Source organism: Tursiops truncatus, chromosome 9 (genome assembly GCF_011762595.2).
Source record: "Tursiops truncatus isolate mTurTru1 chromosome 9, mTurTru1.mat.Y, whole genome shotgun sequence".
Lineage (NCBI taxonomy): Eukaryota > Metazoa > Chordata > Mammalia > Artiodactyla > Delphinidae > Tursiops > Tursiops truncatus.
Window position 1 is genome coordinate 94,746,877 of NC_047042.1, and position 20,680 is coordinate 94,767,556.

The 20,680-nt window shown below is 36.1% G+C and overlaps 1 protein-coding gene across 6 annotated transcripts in view; it reads right to left on the reverse strand.

Moving 5' to 3' along the window:
* TPK1 (thiamin pyrophosphokinase 1) overlaps positions 1 to 20,680 on the reverse strand; it is a 332,319-nt gene that overhangs the window by 257,703 nt on the left and 53,936 nt on the right. For all 6 annotated transcript variants that reach the window (XM_073810031.1, XM_073810036.1, XM_019933883.3 and 3 more), the window contains exon 3: positions 18,255 to 18,326. In XM_073810031.1, the coding sequence (XP_073666132.1) occupies positions 18,255 to 18,326 (72 nt within the window). The remainder of the gene's footprint in view (positions 1 to 18,254; positions 18,327 to 20,680) is intronic.

The window sequence follows — 20,680 nt, forward strand, 5'->3', positions numbered from 1 at the left end:
TTCCTCCCATTCTGTGGACTGTCTTTTCAGTTTCTTGGTAGGGTCCTTTAAAACAAAATGTTTTACTATTTTTGTTAAGTATCTCCTGAAAAATATCAGCTTTGAACTCACTCTTTAACGCTAAGTGTAATTTTTACTAAGATGCTGGATATTAACATATGGAAAACATGACTTATACTGTGGAAGTTTTACTAGATTAGGAAAGATACTGTTCATGCTACACAGACATGACATACTACTGCCACCTGGAAGCAACATATATGAACTGTCCAAATAGTATTTGGAATAAGCTGTTTCAACGTAAAAAGCAACAGTTCTGTGACAACTTTACCAACACAAATAATATTAACTTAACCACTTTCGTTGCATGGAAGGTAACCAGAAATACAAAGTATTACAAAATGAAGACTTCATGTGCTTTCTACTTTTTAAATTCTTTGAAATATTGTGTACTCTCCAAGGATAATTTTCCTTGGCATAGAATATGCAGAACTCTCATGTTATCAAGGACTCAGAAGGCAACATAATAATGTTCTGTGGATATCTTGGAAGTCTAAAAAACTAAAAACTGAGTAGGTTTATGTGCCTACCAAAAAATGGGGAGGTCAGGTGAAACAGCCAGCTGACATCAGACTAATTTTCCTCAAATGGGAAACGTAGGGCATGAAGTAACGGTAAACAAATTGGCACAGACTGGCAGGCTGATAGAAAGGAAGGCCAGCAGACAGGCAGAGGGGCGGGTAACAGAGATTCTATTCAACACAGTGCAAGGTGCCGACCAAGCACTGACAAGAGAGGTAGAAGCCAAAGACGATCCACTATTGAACGTTAACAGCTCAAACAGTTCTATTAAATGTAGTCCCCCATGAAAAACGTCCATGCTGCTTAATTAAAATCATCTACAGCTGTTCTGCAAGCAGTTATAAAGCAAATTTGGGGAGTGGATGGGGAGAAGGTAACACACAGCTAAAAAGTCCTGCTTTATACACTGACTATAGGTAGGGAAGGAGGTGAAGCAGAAAAAAACTGAAGGAAGAAACAGTTTCCATCTCTGACATGAAAGTGTCCACTTAAAACCTGATTCTTGATTAATGTATATACACTACTATGTATAAACTAAATAACCAACAAGGACCTACTGTATAGCACAGGGAAATCTATACAATATTTTGTAATAACCTATAATGGAAAAGAATTTGAAAAATATAGATATATAGTATGTATAACTGAATCACTTTGCTGTACACCTGAAACTAACAAAACAGTTTAAATCAACTATACTTAAATTTTAAAAATTAATTCATTTAAAAACGAAAACCCAATTCTTTCTTATGATTGCTGTCCCTGCTATGCTAATGAATTTAAATCCCATGAAAGGTCCTCTCGCTTTATTTGCTACTATATAATGCTTATCTCCCAAACCTCAAAGGAACAGTAGTTCATTCAGCCTTATAAAATCTGTTCAGGAAAGATGCCATTTCCCTAAGAAAATAAAAGAAGAAATAAAAGAATTTTTGACATTGGAAAATGTTCTCTAACCCATCCAGATGTAGGATTTTTTGCTTTTGTTGTTGTTTTGGCATACTGAGAAATATTTGTATTTTTCCCTTCACCATACTGGTTATCTACAGACTTATTTTCTAAATATTCATGGGTAAAAATATATTTTCCAACTCTTTAACTTCCTTCAGTAGTATTAACAGTTATTAGTTTGTTTAAGAAAGTTTCCAATAGTTTAAAAAATTAAAAGTACCATCATCCTCTATTGTATCATCCAAGGTGCCAAAGTATGATCTTAATCATTCCAAATAACAAGGGTAGTAAATAAAAATGGATAAGAATCATGCAAATTTGAAGAAGTGGATCAGAATTTCATAAGTTAATGAAAAACAAAAACATACCTCTACCATACTATAAGAAGATGAAAGTAAGTGGTAAATATCTATTAGCTTGTTTTGGAGAAATGTTTCCTCTCACTTTTATTTATGATACCAAAGCTGAAAATATGCTATTTGGAAAGGTCAAATGAACTAAACATAAGGACAGCACCCAATTAATCAATCAAGTATAATAACCTCCTAGTTTTATGAACCAAACATCAATCAGATGTCATCTTAGGGCTCCCTGGATACACACAAGAAAGAAAATAGAGTACAGGTAATAACAAAAAGTTCAGAAATAAATATTCTTCTACATATATTTCTAAGCTCACTCAATTTTACAATTTTTTCATTCCATGATTATAAATAACTTGTTATTTATCTCTAATTTTTCCTCGTTTATATTTACTAACAGTTTGCCTTAAAATAAGTTTCAGAACTATGATGGTATCATCCATAAAACTGAAAGAAAAAGTTCAATTAACTACTAACAATTTTTACTAGAAGTAAAAGACACCACTTAAATTTACTGAAGTGACACTATCCATGTACCACAATAAATTGTCTTTTAATTTTGATTCCAAACTGAACATAAAAGGCAGGTGAAATTATTATCAGTTCAGTGTTCAAAAATAAGAAAGACACCACCAACAATAGCATGATGACATAAAATTGTTAAAAAGGGAAACAAAATGCTCACTGGTAGGCAAAAGTAAATTCTACATTGATTCTAAAGTTGAAATGCAATAGAAATATCCACTTCCAGTTTGTTCCAACAAGTGCTTAACAAAGATTAAAAATCATCATATAAAATAATTAGTGAATGTTCCTGACATAATGAGCACCATACAGTAAATACAACTGAAACCCACTTCAATGGCAAAAGATCTCCAAGTACCAAGGTCAGCACTCAAAATAAGAAGTCTCATTAGTTTCACAGTGCAGAGATGGAATAAATATAAGAGGATGGATGGAATCTTTACCAAGTTGTTTTCATACTGATTGGAAGTTTGACATTTATGGTTTGTAACTTCTAAAAGTAAGTCTAGCAGAAAAATTGTCCAGTTTGCTGAGATATACAGTTAATCAAAACTCACTATACCTACAAGTGTTTTGTTTTTTTTTTTTAAACAAGGAGTAAGGGACTGCATTGCTCAATCTTCCTTCCAGAAACTTGAATGCCAATTGTGTGTAATAAAGAATAGAACTTAAAAGTTCATATCTCACCCTCAATTTTTGGTTAAACTGAATGAATGAAAGAGATGTGAAAGGCCTCAGGATTCTACTTAGCTACAACAGTTCATGGTTGCATGCTTATGGAAAGTTAACTGATGTCACAGACAGGATATAAAAATCATTTCCTACAAGTAAAACCTCCAAACCATTTCTACACCACATTTAACTAAACATATGTAGAGTAATGCATACACAGCTTTTAATGTTGTTAAGTATGGAAATATTACTTTCTATTTACAAAAGAAAAAAAAAGTTTACATTTGCTTTCTATTTGTCTTTCTCCTGTGGAGACGACTGCTGCTTCTTTAAAAGCCAGAAAGAGATCTATCTCGATCTGTGTTTATACTGTGAGAAGAATAATAATTCACCTCTCCAAGAAAATATTAAGAGTTTATTAAAGCACGCTTACAATTCCATTATCATTAGAAAAAAATACCCGTGTTAGACTAATTGCTAACATTAACATATTTTTTGCTTTGTTATGTAAGAAGTTATAAAAAGGCACAAATGGAACGGAAGTTATTACTGAGGCCTCTGCTAAAAATGTCCCATAAAATCTAGAAACACTGTTCTATTTGCAACACTATGACGATACCCCTATCTCATTTCCAACAATGCGAGATGGTATTTTATTCAGCCAGAAAGAGTTTTGGAAGATAGTCCTTAGAGGCCTACTGAATGTTCTGAATTAAAATATATTTTCTCAAGGACATCTTTGATTCAGTAATAATTGAGATTAAAAAAATGAAAAAGTAAAGAAAAAGCAAACTAATAGTTCTGCCTACATAATCAAAGCAAAAGAGAATCTGGTGAACTTAAGCATATGGACATGGATAAGCCATATGCAATTAAGTCTACTGTGTTAAATAAATGTAGAGTGGCTTAGGCTGGCATATTTATATTTCTCAAGATCCCTAAACTTGCTTTCTATGTACATTTACATCTGTACTCCTACAAATTTCGGCTTATATTTAGCTTTTTTCCTCTAAGATGAAAAACCCAGCCTATTTCCAGCCAGTACAAAGATAATGCCCCTTTTGTTATTCCTGCAATGTTCTATATGCTATTGAATATACAGGATGCACAATGCTGTGAATCATGATTAAACTGCCAGTGAAACCCCAGAAAAAGGACTGAAATTATAAAATGCATCACTATAAATAAGATGTATAAAATAAGCATAAAACAAAAGGACTGGCTTGGATTTGTAACTAGTGATAAATTATACATTGAATAAATATTTAGCTAGTGAATGATACAGTCTGGTAATGATAAGTACATTCTAAACACAGCATTACCAATCTATTTTTAACATAACCAAAACTTGCTGACAATTGAAAAAATGCACTGCACATTATCTATCCTCTACCATCTCCTCTTTTGAACGCCCAAAAAATCCCAAAGACATATCACGTTACTGAGAAAGTCAAAATAACAGTGTTCTTAAAGGTAGTAATGGAACACAGGAGGGGAGGTTCCATTTTTTGGCACTTTGATCTTCAAAATAAAATTACAGAACAATTTTACCTTAAGGGCAGAATTATAATTTCAAAAACAAATATTCTGGAAGATTATATTATTTTCCATTAACTTCTATTACTTTGGAATGTGTTTCACACATTGACCACTTACATATAGGAAAGATAAATTCCAACTACACGATGAAAGAATTTTAAATAAAATATCTCATAATGCTAAATTCTTACAGTCATTCACTTATGACTTATTGGGGAGGAAATAACAACCATCATTGGTATTTTTCCCCTTTTCACTATTTAAGTTGGGAAGGAAGGAAGGAAGGAAGGGAGGGAGGCTGGTAACTTCTAAAAGATATTTGGTTTTGTGAGTCTATCTTGGCTGATTTCACTAACCCACTTCATTCCCCACCCTTGGATAGTCTGGTGAATATTTTTTCCAATAAAGTTAATTCAATGAGTCCACTCACTTCATAAAAACCACCGAAATGTTTACACATATATATATATTTGTATTAACATGACAGATGTTGAGGGGAAAAAAAGGTAAGGTATTTTTCTGATGTAGATATTCAAAAGAAAGGAACTTATCTTAAATATTTTGAAGAACTGTATGTCTGTTGCCAAGTTAGAAACACAAAAGTGTAAAAACAAACAAAACAGTATGCACAAAAACAACCTTTCTTTCTTTAGAAACACATTTATATCTTGTTTCAAAGCTACTGCCCCCTCATCTAAAAGAGCCTCCAATCCCTAGGTGATCTTACCTAGTAAGGACAGTTTCATTGAGAATCAGGGGTGGGATTTGTTATTTACCGGTGAGTGAACAAGTCTAGTGCCAAGAGCAGGCCAAGGTGCTGCAAACAGGACACATCCTATGAGGGAAGAGGGAAGATTTCCATTTAAGATTGCCCGTTATGTGAAATGACCTACAGAACATCCGGAATGAAGTTGAGAATGGTCCCAAAGCAATGCAATGCATCTCTCTAATTGATGTTTTACAAGAAAAGCAAATTCTTCTCATCTGTATAAAGGGCAATAAATCAGTGTCCAAGATAATCATAGACAATTGAGTTATTGAAATTTGTGCTTTAATCTATTTGGTCATACCTTTTCCTGTATCTGTTTAAGGTGTCCAAAACTGATTTTTCAAATTCTGATTATGCTCATCAAGTTAATATCTAGTATGTAGGGTGTTTCCACTGTTTCTCTGAAGTCAGTGAAATGTCTTCTGTAAACAAAGGGGGACCAAGGGAAGTTCAATGCTACTACCAACAATTGATTGGAGCTACAACATACTAAGGTAAGAGCAAGACTGCCTAGAGAATACCTGGCACCAGACTTGTAAAGAAGGACCTTTGAGATCAATCATCTTCTAAAGAGAAGAGAGTTGAACAATTCTCCACTTGCCAAGAAGCCTTATATATAATCGTATCAGTGTGCTAGGACTTTCAAAGCATATGCCACAGTTAGGGTGACTTAACAGAAATTTATTTTCCCACAGTTATTAGACTAGAAGTCCAAGAACAAGGTATCAGCAGGGTTGGTTTCTCCTGAGCCCTCTCCTTGGCTTACAGATGGTGCCCTTCTCACTGCGTCCTCATGTGACCCGTTCTCTGTGAGCTCCAGCCCTGGTAACTCTTCCTTTTCTTATAAGGACACTAGTCCTCTATTGACCCTACCCAAAGACCTCATTTAACTTTAATTACCTCTTTAAAGATATTATCTCCAAATACTGTCACATTAGGGGCTGGAGCTGCAACATATGATGGAGGGGTGGAGACAGTTCAGTCCATAATGATAATACATTTTAGTTTGCCAAGAATATTATGATGTATACAGTGAGACTGGATACATCAAACACTAGATTGTAAGCACAATAATAACAGGGCTTGTGTCTTTCTCACTGATATTATGGGCCTTGTACATTGCTTGACATTGACAATGTGAAAAAATATGGATTAAAAAAGAAAATCATGGAATCTTTTTGCCTCTCAGTAAACATATTAGAAAGTGCTATGCTGTGAAACTTGATATTTTATAATGACTTTTCTTTTTTAAATATCAAGTACAACAGTTCATACAAAGCACCATGAAATTAGGATGTATAGCAGGATATTTATAAAATGCATTTCAAATATAAAGTACCTGAAGTTTTGGTATCAATTCCCTAAATGCCCTGTGATATTGTAGTTACTGAAACAAAACACCACCAACACAATGGTCTAAGAGTGAATCCTAAGAAATAAAGTAACACTGACGTCCTTAATATAACATTTATATTATACTACCCAGAATGATGAAAGATTTAATTCAGTAGAAATGGGCCATCATCTTGGGGATGAGAGTAGCAGATTATGTCTCTAGCCTCGCATCAGACAAAATGTGCTTTGTTCTGTGCCACTAATCATCTATTTAACTAACTTTTGGTAGTTCCCAAATGTTTTCGTATGAATGGGATAGATCTTTTCTGCCAGCCTTATTTACAGGGACTACAGCTTGTACATAACTGTTGTGCTTAACGGACCTGAACCAAGTATGCAAATTGCTCATCAGATCTTTGGCTCTTAAATGTTCACTTAAATGTGCTCAAAGCATAAGTTCTGTGAAACACTAAGAACAGAAAATGACATAAATAGTGTCAATTTGGTAGTTCAGTAAACTGTGATAAGCCTCAAGGTTACAGGATTCTTAAGTCTAATGACTAATCTACTCATCACTAGAACAGGTGCCTCCCAGATCATCCTAACTAAAATTTGGATACCCTAAAGCCTAGCATTTTCCCACCTAAAGTATCAGCTGGATCTTTGCTTGGATGCATTTAAATGACAAAAATGCACATGATATTCTACCTATCCAGGTAGTCATAAGCAGCAAATCCTTAAAAGCTAAATTCATGATAACTATTTAGATAACAAGGAAGCCTTATTAGAAGGTATCACTATTTCACTTTCATAGAGATTCTGCCATTATATGTATCTAACAGTTCACACTGTTCAGTTCTATTGAATACGTTCAAAATTAGAATATTTCCTCCCCCTACAGTTCCTTTCCTACTAGCTTAAACAAGTGTTTTGCCCTATGGTTTCCCCCTATGGTATTCCTTTCAGTTTGTTCCAAACATTGCCAGTAAACTCTAGACACAGAAAGAATGTAGATCAGAGTTTCTCTCAGCCAAACGTCTGTCTCCCAGTGAAGTAGTGAAGAGGATATCACACCCTTACTCTTTTCTGCTTCCCAATGGCAACTTCTTTCGAAAGACTCCAAGCAGCTATTACTGTGAAACTAGAGGCTCAGAGAGGCTCAGCTTCCCCCAAAGACTACCACTACAAAAACTTTCGAGTTATTTTTAATCATACACAAATATTAACCAGTGGAAATGTTCTTTAACTCATCTATATTCAATTAAATAGCATGATCTTAAAAATAAACAAACTTTCAGATGCAGCTTGCCTTCAAACAACCTATTACAAAGGAGAAGTCACTAAGCAAGGTGGGACAAAAAATTAACACACATAGGAACACTAATATTTATCTAACACATAACAGTCTTTAGCATCAAACTTTAAAGCAGGGTGGGGTAAAAATAAATGTTTGCCGATTCTTAAGGGTAAAATACACTACACAGCGTGGGGGAAATGGAGGTAAGTCACACCATGTTTCTCTGATTGCTTCTCAAAGCCTACTCTCAGAAGTCCTTCAAACCAGCTGAATAAGCTCTATATAACAAAAATGGAGAAAAGCCATCATGGAGCGCCTTTATGTCTCCATAACAAATTTCTGGGAATCACTGTTGAACATGACAACATCTGCATTTCAGGGAAGGCCACCTAAGACCTGAATACTTTGATTGGGAGAATGACAGGACACCTTCTAAAGAGCTGAACACCATCACTTTACGAAAGGCAAAGTGCTGAATTCCCTTCTGGACAGTTAACCCAAAGGTGATGCTTTACTTTTATCTAGGTTTGTGTAGTATTCCACTATCAGCTTCGTGCAGAGATAGAATTCTTCGGGTTTGTGTTTTGTTCTTATTTCTTTTCTTTGTTTTTTTTCACTTTTACTTTATTTCAGTAAGGATACCTCACTACAAAGGTACTACTCAGCCTCCCTAGCAAGGATAACTATTAATAATGTGCTTATACTCTTCTAACTAACCACACGTCAGGCTCACTTCATTGGGCTTAACGTCAGCAAGTGTGTGTGTGTAAATTAAACATGGAGCAAATGTAAGTAAATAAATGAATGAGTTAAAAATATATATACGCATAAACGTAAGTAGCCATACTGACTTGAAGCCATTTTCTAGTTACATTAAAAAACCGACATACCAGTTAGGACACAGATCTAAAGAGCAGGAAAAAAACAGAGTAAAACAAGCAGTCCAAATGTCTACACTAACTGCCATAAAGGACACAGGGTCACATGGCCCGGCAATCACTAGTTTTGGGTCATTTTCCTATGCAGTCATAGCATTTCATCTGTTACCCTAATAGATGGTTAAAAATACATATAAAAATCATTTCATGGGCAATAATGAAAAAGAAAAAATTGCAAGCATAAAATAAATAGTGAAGGGAATATTAAATAGTTAATGGGGACTGACACTTTTTCATTATAAAAAGTGATGTTTTAAATTTTTACAATGCACACATATTCTATAATTAAAGATTAAAATCCATCGAAAAACTGAAGCATTTATATTCTCAAAAATAAGGTTAACCTACTGTTCTTACAAAGAAATTATTTTAAAGAAAGGGGCATTATAAGCATTACAGTAAAAATATATGATAAATCTCTTTAGAAACTAATGTCAGAAGATAAGGGTATTGCTTAATTGCATAATATTCTTCTCTATAATAAAAGATATACCTTACCATAATACCTTAATGGACAAAGGGGATATATTCCAATGACACATTTGTTAGCACTTCAACTGTCAAAGACATAAAACCAAAAAGGCAAAAAAGGAATACATTCTTGCACATGAGCTACGAGGAAAGAAGATGAGATTAATGAAAATAGCAGTTCTGATTGGTTATACTAGAAAATACAAAGTAAGCATCTGGGAGTCTTAAAGCAGAGGGAAAAAAATGATTGAGAGAGCTCCAATTTAGATGAAGTTGAAAAGGGACCCAACCTAGGCTGAAAATCAAAGAGGAATCTGGGGAGGGGGAGGGAGAGCGTGCACCTGCACCCATCTGTTGCCCGCTAACTGGTTCAAACCTGGGCAAGAGGACTTCCAGTATCTAGAAAACACCAAAGACAGACACTGACCTTCAAGCAATCGCTAGGATGACCTACAATAGCTGCCCCCAGGCTAGTGTCACAGGAACCAGGAGGAAAACACCATCAGCTAAACACTCTCTATCCTTCTTCAAGAAGCTTATTCTCTTTTTTTCTTTTTTTTGTGGTACGCGGGCCTCTCACCGCTGTGGCCTCTCCCGTTGCGGAGCACAGGCTCCGGACGCGCAGGCTCGGCGGCCATGGCTCACGGGCCCAGCCGCTCCGCGGCATGTGGGATCTTCCCGGACCGGGGCACGAACCTGTATCCCCTGCATTGGCAGGCGGACCCTCAACCACCGCGCCACCAGGGAAGCCCAAGAAGCTTATTCTCGAGGAGCGATCAGGTGATATAAGTAAAAGAAACAAAGTACAAATACTAGGGAGAAAATCTCTACCTGGGCACGCTAAGGAAGGCTTTGTACATAAGAGGTGGCATTTGAGTTGGACATTTAAGGATGAGTTGAAGTTTGTAAAATGAATAAGTAAAAATCTATTTCAGGCACAAAATAAGGCGGCAGTTCTATTATATCCATCACTAAATACATAGGATGGGGTAGTTATGGAAGATGAGGCCATAGGTAAAAACTATATTAGAAACACACTCTTAAAAAAAAAAAAGATAGACTAGGACTAGCCCTTTCAGAGTCAGCTTTAGGAATAACCTTATGATGATTTTGAAAATTTCAAGGTGATTATCAAAAAGTATGTTTCCCTTGAAAGTCCTCTAACTGGGATAATGGATACAAATACATACAATAGGAATAAAATAGCTACTGATACCAAGTTTATTAAAGCTACCAACCAATTCAACCAATCTACACATAAAAAGGACAAGTATCCAATTTCTCTTATTTCAATGAGAATAAACAAAACGGACACCAGAAGTGAGGTAAAGTCCCACAGAATAGAGAAATGGTATAGTAGAAGAGCAAAGGAAGAGGAAAACTTAATATAAATTTGTTAACTTTGGTTTGACCTTAAACTTCAAATAATCAGGGGAAAAGAGGCGTACAGAGTCCTGGGCTGCATAATTTATGAAGGAAAGGGTCAGTACAACAAAGTGCTTTATAGCAGATTTCCACTTCACCTTAAAACAAATCTGATGGCAATACTAATCACTAGCACAGTATCAGTATAATTAGCAGAGTAAGTCATGATTTTGTTAACAAATGCTTTACTCAGCTAAGGTGTTTTTGTTTAAAGACAGAAAAGCATACAGACTGAGCAAAGTAGATGCAATTAAATCAAATGCTACAATAATTTCACAGCTGTTGAGAAGCAGGGATAGATCAAGTTCCATCTGAGGCCTTGTGGCTCTTGATGAAGATGCCACCTTCAAGAACAGTTGCACCTGTGTCTCCACATTGCTCCAAATAAAACAACTTGCAACTCTCAAGTGGTGCAATTTTTTTTTTTAAGTCAGCACATCTCAGATTTAGTGTTTCTGATCATGAAAGTAGGTAACTGTGTACACATAAAGTTGCTCTGAAAATTTCCAAAAATCCCATTTACCAACCTACATATCCACTGATGGGTGACTGGAAAAGGACAATGTGGTGTATATACACAATGGGATATGGCTCAGCCATAAAAAATAGAACGAAATCTTGCCATTTGTGACAACAAGGATGGACCTCAAGGGCATAATACTAAGTGAAATAAGTTAGAGAAAGACAAATACACTATGATCTCACTTATTATGTGGAATCTAAAACACAAACAAAAAGCTAAGCTCATGAATATAGAGAAAGATTGGTTGGGCAGGAAATGGGTGAGAGGAGTCAAAAGGTACAAATTTCAACTAATAAAATAAGTCATGATATGCAATGTACAGCATGGTGACTAGAGTTAATAATACTGCATTACATCAAGTATCTTTTCTGACCACAATGCTGAGACTAGACATCAATTACAGGAAAAAATCTGTAAAAAATACAAACACAAGAAGGCTAAACAATACACTACTTAATAACCAAGAGATCACTGAAGAAATCAAACAGGAAATCAAAAAATACCTAGAAACAAATGACAATGAAAACACGACAATCCAAAACCTATGAGATACAGCAAAAGCAGTTCTAAGAGGGAAGGTTATAGCTATACAAGCCTACCTCAAGAAACAAGAAACATCTCAAATAAACAATCTAACCTTACACCAGAAGGAACTAGAGAAAGAAAAACAAACAAAACCCAAAGTTAGCAGAAGGAAAGAAATCATAAAGATCAGAGCAGAAATAAATGAAATAGAAACAAAGAAGAAAACAGCAAAGATCAATAAAACTAAAAGCTGGTTCCTTGAGAAGATAAACAAAATTGATAGACCATTAGCCAGACTCATCAAGAAAAAGAGGGACAGGACTCAAATCAATAAAATTAGAAATGAAAAAGGAGAAGTTACAACAGACACCACAGAAATACAAAGCATCCTAAGAGAATACTAGCAACTCTATGCCACTAAAATGGACAACCTGGAAGAAATGGACAAATTCTTAGAAAGGTATAACCTTCCAAGACTGAACCAGGAAGAAATAGAAAATATGAACAGACCATCACAAGTAATGAAATTGAAATTGTGGTTAAAAATCTTCCAACAAACAAAAGTCCAGGACCAGGTGGCTTCACCAGTAAATTCTATCAAACACTTAGAGAACAGTTAACATCCATCCTTCTCAAACTCCTCGAAAAAACTGCCGAGGAAGGAAAACTCCCAAACTCATTCTATGAGGCCACCATCACCCTGATACCAAAACCAGACAAAGATACTACAAAAAAAGAAAATTACAGACCAATATCACTGATGAATAGAGATGCAAAAATCCTCAACAAAATACTAGTAAACAGAATCCAACAACACATTAACAGGATCATACACCATGGTCAAGTGGGATTTATCCCAGTGATTCAAGGATTCTTCAATAGACACAAATCAATCAATGCGATACCCCGTAGTAACAAATTCAAGAATAAAAACCATATGTTCATCTCAATAGATGCAGAAAAGCTTTTGACAAATTCAACACCGATTTATGATAAAAACTCTCCAGAAAGTGGGCATAGAGGGAACCTACCTCAACATAATAAAGGCAATATATGACAACCCACAGCAAACATCATTCTCAATGGTGAAAAACAGAAAGCATTTCCTCTAAGATCAGGAACAAGACAAGGATGTCCACTCTCACCACTATTATTCAACATAGTTTTGGAAGTTTTAGCCACAGCAATCAGAGAAGAAAAAGAAATAAAAGGAATACAAATTGGAAAAGAAGAAGTAAAACTGTCACTGTTTGCAGATGACATGATACTATACATAGAGAATCCTAAAGATGCCACCAGAAAACTACTAGAGCTAATCAATGAATTTGGTAAAGTTGCAGGATGCAAAATTAATGCACAGAATCTCTTGCATTCCTATACACTAATGATGAAAAATCTGAAAGTGAAATTAAGGAAACACTCCCATTTACCACTGCAACAAAAAGAATAAAATACCTAGGAATAAACCTACCTAGGGAGACAAAAGACCTGTATGTAGAAAACTATAAGACACTAATGAAAGAAATTAAAGATAATACCAACAGATGGAGAGATATACCATGTTCTTGGATTGGAAGAATCAATATTGTGAAAATGACTGTACTACCCAAAGCAATCTACAGACTCAATGCAATCCTTATCAAATTACCAATGGCACCTTTTACGGAACTAGAACAAAAAATTTCACAATTTGTATGGAAACACAAAAGACCCCGAACAGCCATAGCAGTCTTGAGGAAAAGAAATCGAGCTGGAAGAATCAGGATCCCTGACTTCAGACTATACTACAAAGCTACAGTAATCAAGATAATATGGTACTGGCACAAAAACAGAAATATAGAGCAATGGAATAAAATAAAAAGCCCAGAGATAAACCCTCGCACCTATGATCAACAACAAAGGAGGCGAGGATATACAATGGAGAAAAGACAGTCTCTTCAATAAGTGGTGATGGGAAAACTGGACAGCTACATGTAAAAGAATGAAATTAGAACACTCCCTAACACCATACACAAAAATAAACTCAAAATGGATTTGAGACCTAAATGTAAGACTGGACACTATACAACTCTTAGAGGAAAACATAAGAAGAACACTCTTTGACATAAATCACAGCAAGATCTTTTTTGATCCACCTCCTAGAGTAATGGAAATAAAAACAAAAATAAACAAATGGGACCTAATGAAACTTAAAAGCTTTTGCACAGTAAAGGAAACCATAAACAAGACGAAAAGACAACCCTCAGAATGGGAGAAAATATTTGCACATGAATCATCTGACAAAGGATTAATCTCCAAAATACATAAACAGCTCTTGCAGCTCAGTATTAAAAACACAAACAACCTAATCCAAAAACTGGCAGAAGGCCTAAATAGACATTTCTCCAAAGAAGACATACAGATGGCCAAGAAGCACATGAAAAGCTGCTCAACATCACAAATTATTAGAGAAATGCAAATCAAAACTACAATGAGGTATCACCTCACACCAGTTAGAATGGGTATCATCAGAAAATCTATAAACAACAAATGCTGGAGAGGGTATGGAGAAAAGGGGAACCTCTTACACTGTTGGTGGGAATTAAATTGATACAGCCACTATGGAGAACAGTATGGAGGTTCCTTAGAAAACTAAAAATAGAATTACCATATGACACAGCCCTCCCACTACTGGGCATATACCCAGAGAAAACCATAATTCAAAAACACGCATGCACCCCAATGTTCACTGCAGCACTATTTACAATAGCCAGGTCATGGAAGCAACCTAAATGCCCATCGACAGGTGAATGGATAAAGAAGATGTGGTACATACATACAATGGAATATTACTCAGCCATAAAAAGGAATGAAATTGGGTCATTTGTAGAGACATGGATGCATCTAGAGACTGTCATACAGAGTGAAGTAAGTCAGAAAGAGAAAAACAAATATCATATATTAACACATATATGTGGAACCTAGAAAAATGGTACAGATGAACCAGTTTGTGGGGCAGAAGTTGAGACACAGATGTAGAGAACAAAAGTATGGACACCAAGAGGGGAAAGCAGAGGGTGTGGGGGTGGTGGTGTGATGAACTGGGAGATTGGGATTGACACGTATACACTGATGTGTATAAAATGGATGACTAATAAGAAACTGCTGTATAAAAAAATAAAATTAAATTTTAAAAATTAATTAATTAATTGATTAAAAACCACAACCAATTTCAGAAATGCAGTTTTGGAGGTTTGTGTTAAGATTCCTTATGATGGATATTCCATGCTGTATTTTGTCACACCCTTTCTGCTGGATATTTAGGTTATTCCCAGTTTTCTCCCATCATTAATAATGTTGAGTTTCTTGCTTGTAAACCTTTGGTTACGTCTTTGGTTGTTTCCCCCCACCCTCCACTCAGGATGAATTCCTAGAAGTGGAATTACACAATTTAAAGAAATACGCTTTCTTTTATGACTCACTGCATATTGCTAAAAAGGGTGTACATTTCAGTCTTTTATAGACAGTTCATGACTGTGCCCTTTCCTCCCCCCCCACAAAAAAAAGAGGTTAAGAAATCTGAGGCCAATAGTCACAAAGGCCAATAATCTCTGATCGCTACAGAAAGTTAGTGAGATACTATCTATATTTCTGTCATTTTATCTATACTCACTAACTATACTTCTGTTGTTTTATCTACCTACCTACCAAATACTTACTTTATGTCCCCAGATTAAACCCAGAGTACAAAACGCTAGACACGTAGGGCTATTATTCCAAGGCTTGTGACCAAGAAAATCATTAAAACTTCACGATGCACTAAAGGGAAAACACACTCAAAAACTTTTATAATCTTAATCTCCCTTGAATCCCTCCTTTAGTCATTTTAAGTAGACTTTATAACATGCCACTTAAACATTGCAGGAAGAAATTAAAACCTTCAGAGTAGTCTTTCCCCTGAAATGAATCTCAGGAAATACCCACTCAACAGAAGCCCTTGGCCTATAGGTTAAAGGTAAAATATAGATTTTATATAAGAGACTTATATTGTGTATCAGCCTTCAAATTTTTCTGTGTTTTAGTCCAGCTTCCACCCCTTAATTTCTGCTCCTGCCAAATCTTCACATCCACAGAAATTACAGAAAATGTTGTACATATGAGCTCAACAGCAACAGCACGGCAGCCCCCAGCCATGACTTACTTGCTGAAATGAAATCCCAAACCACAATGCTGACTTCCCTCCCAAACCCATGATGCTGCTTTTTCCTGGGGCTCTCTCTGTTGTGAAAAGCAACAACTCAAGCTCAGAGTTTCCCTGTTTCATTGCCTTTACTTGGAAGAGCAGCAACACAAACATAAACCCACAGCCGCTGTTATGAGACTCACAAAAAACCTATTCCTTAGTCTTTGTTAACAGATCTGATTTTTAAAATGGTTCATGGCTCCAAAATGCCAAGAATTATCCTAGAGGCATATATGAAAGAATTTAACATTTCAATAACCTAAAGGAAAGTTATTTTGGAAATGAGAATTATCTAACCATTTCAGTACACAGGACACTTTAGATCCCTTTACTTCTCTTCATGTATATTGATACATACTAACCAAGTGTTCATTTTTTTATGCAAATCAAATGATTAGCGGGTGAATGTCAGGCCTGAGACTTTTTCAGATCAAATTCACTGCAGAAAAACTAATGAGATGAAGAACTTCAATCAGCTCAAAAATCTACATCATTTCACACTACGTGCAAAATAGGACCATTAACTCCCCAAAATATAAGCCTTAAGATGTGGGTTTCATTATCCAAGGTTTCCAACAGTTCCTATCAATGAATATTTTGTCTATTTCTAATGTTTGCAGTAAAACACAGTTGCTCACACACTCTCCTAAAATGATTATAAAACCTGATGTAATAAGTTCAGGTAGAAACGATGTGCCTAAGCAGTTTGCTCTGGTATTTAATCGCAATATCAACCATATTAAATTCTTTTATTCCTTGTAATTACTAAGCAATTATGCACCAGACACAGCACTAGGTAACAGAGATAAGTGACAAAAAAGACCTTTTGGACTATGGTACCCAAATAACTACCTAATTACAAGTAAATGAGTAGTAAGTGCTATGAAAGATAATACTTAATTGTCTGTGAGGGCAATGTTAGTACAACTATAATGTCAAAGTTTACATTACCTAACTTAAAGATGGCTAAGTTTAGAATACCAAGAGTTTTCATCATGATCCTACTGGATAAGAAAAATTCTTTTCACAAAATCATGTATAATGATTTATTCCCTCTAGTATCACAACTACCTTTGTCCAGATGTGAGCTTATTAACATAATACATTTGCACTCTAAGACACACAACCTTAATGATGAGAATAACTAAAGAATTCTGGGCTGATGAGACAGTATCAGGAATATGCTTCAGTATATCGCAAATCAAGTTCTTCTGCCTATCATTTGACCCAAAACTTACATTGATAACATAGCAGAAGTATCCCTTTGAAAAAAAATCTCAAGATTTCATTAAAGAAGAGCAGAGGTTCAAAACAGCAAATGCTATTTAACATCACTTTGAGTTCATTCCATAAAAATCAAAGAATAATATAAAAGAGTTAATAGAACCTATTTTTTTTTTGGTTTTTTTTGCGGTACGCGGGCCTCTCACTGTTGTGGCCTTTCCCGTTGTGGAGCACAGGCTCCGGATGCGCAGGCTCAGCGGCCATGGCTCACGGGTCCAGCCGCTCCGCGGCATGTGGGATCTTCCCGGACCGGGGCACGAACCCACGTCCCCTGCATCGGCAGGCGGACTCTCAACCACTGCGCCACCAGGGAAGCCCAATAGAACCTATTTTTGACATGAAACCTCACAGGAGTTTAATTTTGTGAAACTATTCCATTTTTAACTATATTTTTCAGAATCCCTAGAGATTCTAATATATTGGCAACATGTCTTCTGTTTTAATGTTGCAAATCCAGTCACCCTGCAGATACCTAATTATTGAATGCCAGAATGAGGGAGGCTTGTGGATGCTTTTTGCTGTCACTGGTGCCAAAAATATTTACACTGGAACAAATACTTGTTGAGTACTCAGGATAAACATACAGTAGTTACGAAATGCAATAGAGTGATGTTATATTGTAATTCTGTCCTTGGAGGTCCACGCTGTGGAAACCACATGTATAAACAGGTTAACAGAGAAGCAAAAATGGATTCTTCTGATAATTCAATAATTAAATCACCTTATTTTAAATTCCACTTTTTGGTATTCCAGTGGGTTCTGGGATATTTAACAGTCACATTAGTCCCAAGTAGAGTAAGAAACCAAAGAAACATAAATGCTAAGTAAGGTTACCTTTGCACCAAAGATGACGAAAACATTTGTCCAAAGGCTGATTCAGAATCACAAGGCAGTATTTCAAACTCCCTATGGGGAAAGAAAGCAAAATAACGTAAACAAGTGAACCAAGTCTTTCATTCCCCTCATATGAGTCTGGAATCATACTCTCTGAGACCAGATTTGCAGTCTACACAGAGCTAAATTTTAATCACAGCTAATTTCTTACACCTGAATTTTAAAAGATACCATAGGTTAACTGGATCTACTTTATTCAATATGTCCATCACATTACTATATTGCTGAGGAATTTATCATAAAAATAGTTTATCATGAAGACAATTGGGTACACTTCTTTTTGTACAGGGTGTGCAGCAAAAATGCCCTTGATACGAATCCTTATCCTTTTGATATATGTAACACTTTGATTCAAGTACCCTTCTACCTGGCTGGTCTGCTATCATCTTGACATTGTTTGCCAAGTAGCGTAGGTCTAATGGGTGTGTACTTTCACATGCATTTTCATCCTCATTCATATTCTCTCCTTCACTTTCATTCTCTCCCTCCACCCCGAGTTATCTTGAACTCTCCAATGTAAAACTTTGTTTCCACAAAATCCTACTAGTTCTTTTCATGACTCTTTTATTCCAAGTTTTTAGATGACACTCAAAAGACTAAGAAAGATGGAAAAAAGTTACTTCTCCAACAATCATTTCAAGCCTTTTATAATGTACTGTAAATAGTGCAAAGCAGAACGCAATCAGGCTGTTGAAAATCTGTCATTCAGCTCAGTCCAAGCACTCCATTTCATTTATGGAAAGAAATGTTTGTTTGGTGATAAGAAAAATTAACTTTTTTTTTTAAAGCAATCTCAGTGTTAGAAATGGAACAAGATAAGGAAACGAAAAGGGGGTGGCATCACCCACAGCAAACGTTATTAAGTGCCGATTATATACCAGTCACCAGGAGTGCAAAGAGGAATAGATTACAGGGTATCTGTGAGAGAAGACAGTTATAATAAAGACGATTTATTCCACAATACAGTACAACACAAGGAAGGATATGAGGAATGCTGGGTAACAGATAAATGAATGTGGCAGAAGTTCAAAGCCTAGAAAGTCCGTAAGGTCTGGTGTCATCCTAGAAATCTTTGTGATATGCAGATTTTTGAACTTGATCTTAAAAAGAAGTAGCTGGACAGAATAAAGCAAAGGGCATTCCAGACGAGGAAAACAACACACAGGAAGCTGCTGTCCTTTGCCAGCAGGACTGTTACCATGGAAAGTTCAGGAAGCAACACCCTAATGACGTGCACCTAAGACATGAATACTAACATCCCAGATTTTAGACATGCTGTTTAGGATGGCGGAGGAATTTCAACTGAGGCACCACGAAGTATTTAGAGTGATAGAGAAATGAGTAGTAAAGGCAATTTATGTATATCGGGGGATCATCCACACAGAGGTGACAGCTCAAGGTCAAAGCACAGACACAAGCTGAGATACTACAAAGAAAGAGCAGAGAGAGAAAAGAACAAATTACGAACACAAAATTGTCATGTTTTGCTCACTGTTACAGAACAGAAGGACGTCAACAGAGGAAATACAGAAGAAAAAGCCAGAAAGGTAAAAGAACTAAGCAGGTAATTCCAAGAATGTGCCGTTGATAACAGAGCATGCCGAGGAGACGTCACAGAGACTAGACAATGAGAAAAGGCCAACGAGGGTGGGAAAATCTCAAAGAAAAGTCTAAAAATTCACGGAGGCAGCCTCAAGATAGTAAAGAGAACAAGGAGTTAGAAAACTGAGAGATGCCTCTTCTTAAAAAATAAAAACTGAACTGTGAGAAATGGGGGAAAAAGGCAGCAAAGCCCAGAGCAGGTATTTTAAATACAGAAAATATTATATTCGAATTAGGAGGAGGGAAGTAAGAGAGAGAAGGGAAATGATCTATTTATTCATTTAACAGGTTTTTTTGTTTTGTTTTGTTTTTTTGTGGTACGCGGGCCTCTCACTGCTGTGGCCTCTCCCGCTGCGGAGCACAGGCTCCGGACGCGCAGGCTCAGCGGCCATGGCTCACTAACAGGTATTTATAGAGCTCAGAGTAGTCTTGTTCAGGAATTAACGCTCCCTCCCCCCACCCCCCTGCCCTACGGCTTACATGCTACTGATAAAAACAGCTGTTGAGATTCAGGCATAGGATGACCTATCACAGAGACACACCAAACTGAGGTAGAGGCAGAGTACGGTCAATTTATTTATAAGAAAGTAAACAAGAAACAAAATGAAGATATGGAAGTCAAATGGAACATTTAAAATGACTGCTGTAAGAAACGGACTACAGGAACTGACAGTCCACAGGTTTAAAAACAGGAATTCATTTGGGGTTAACTAACAGGCATAGGACATCAGATCTGCCTATAATTCAGGACTTTTCCCACCAAT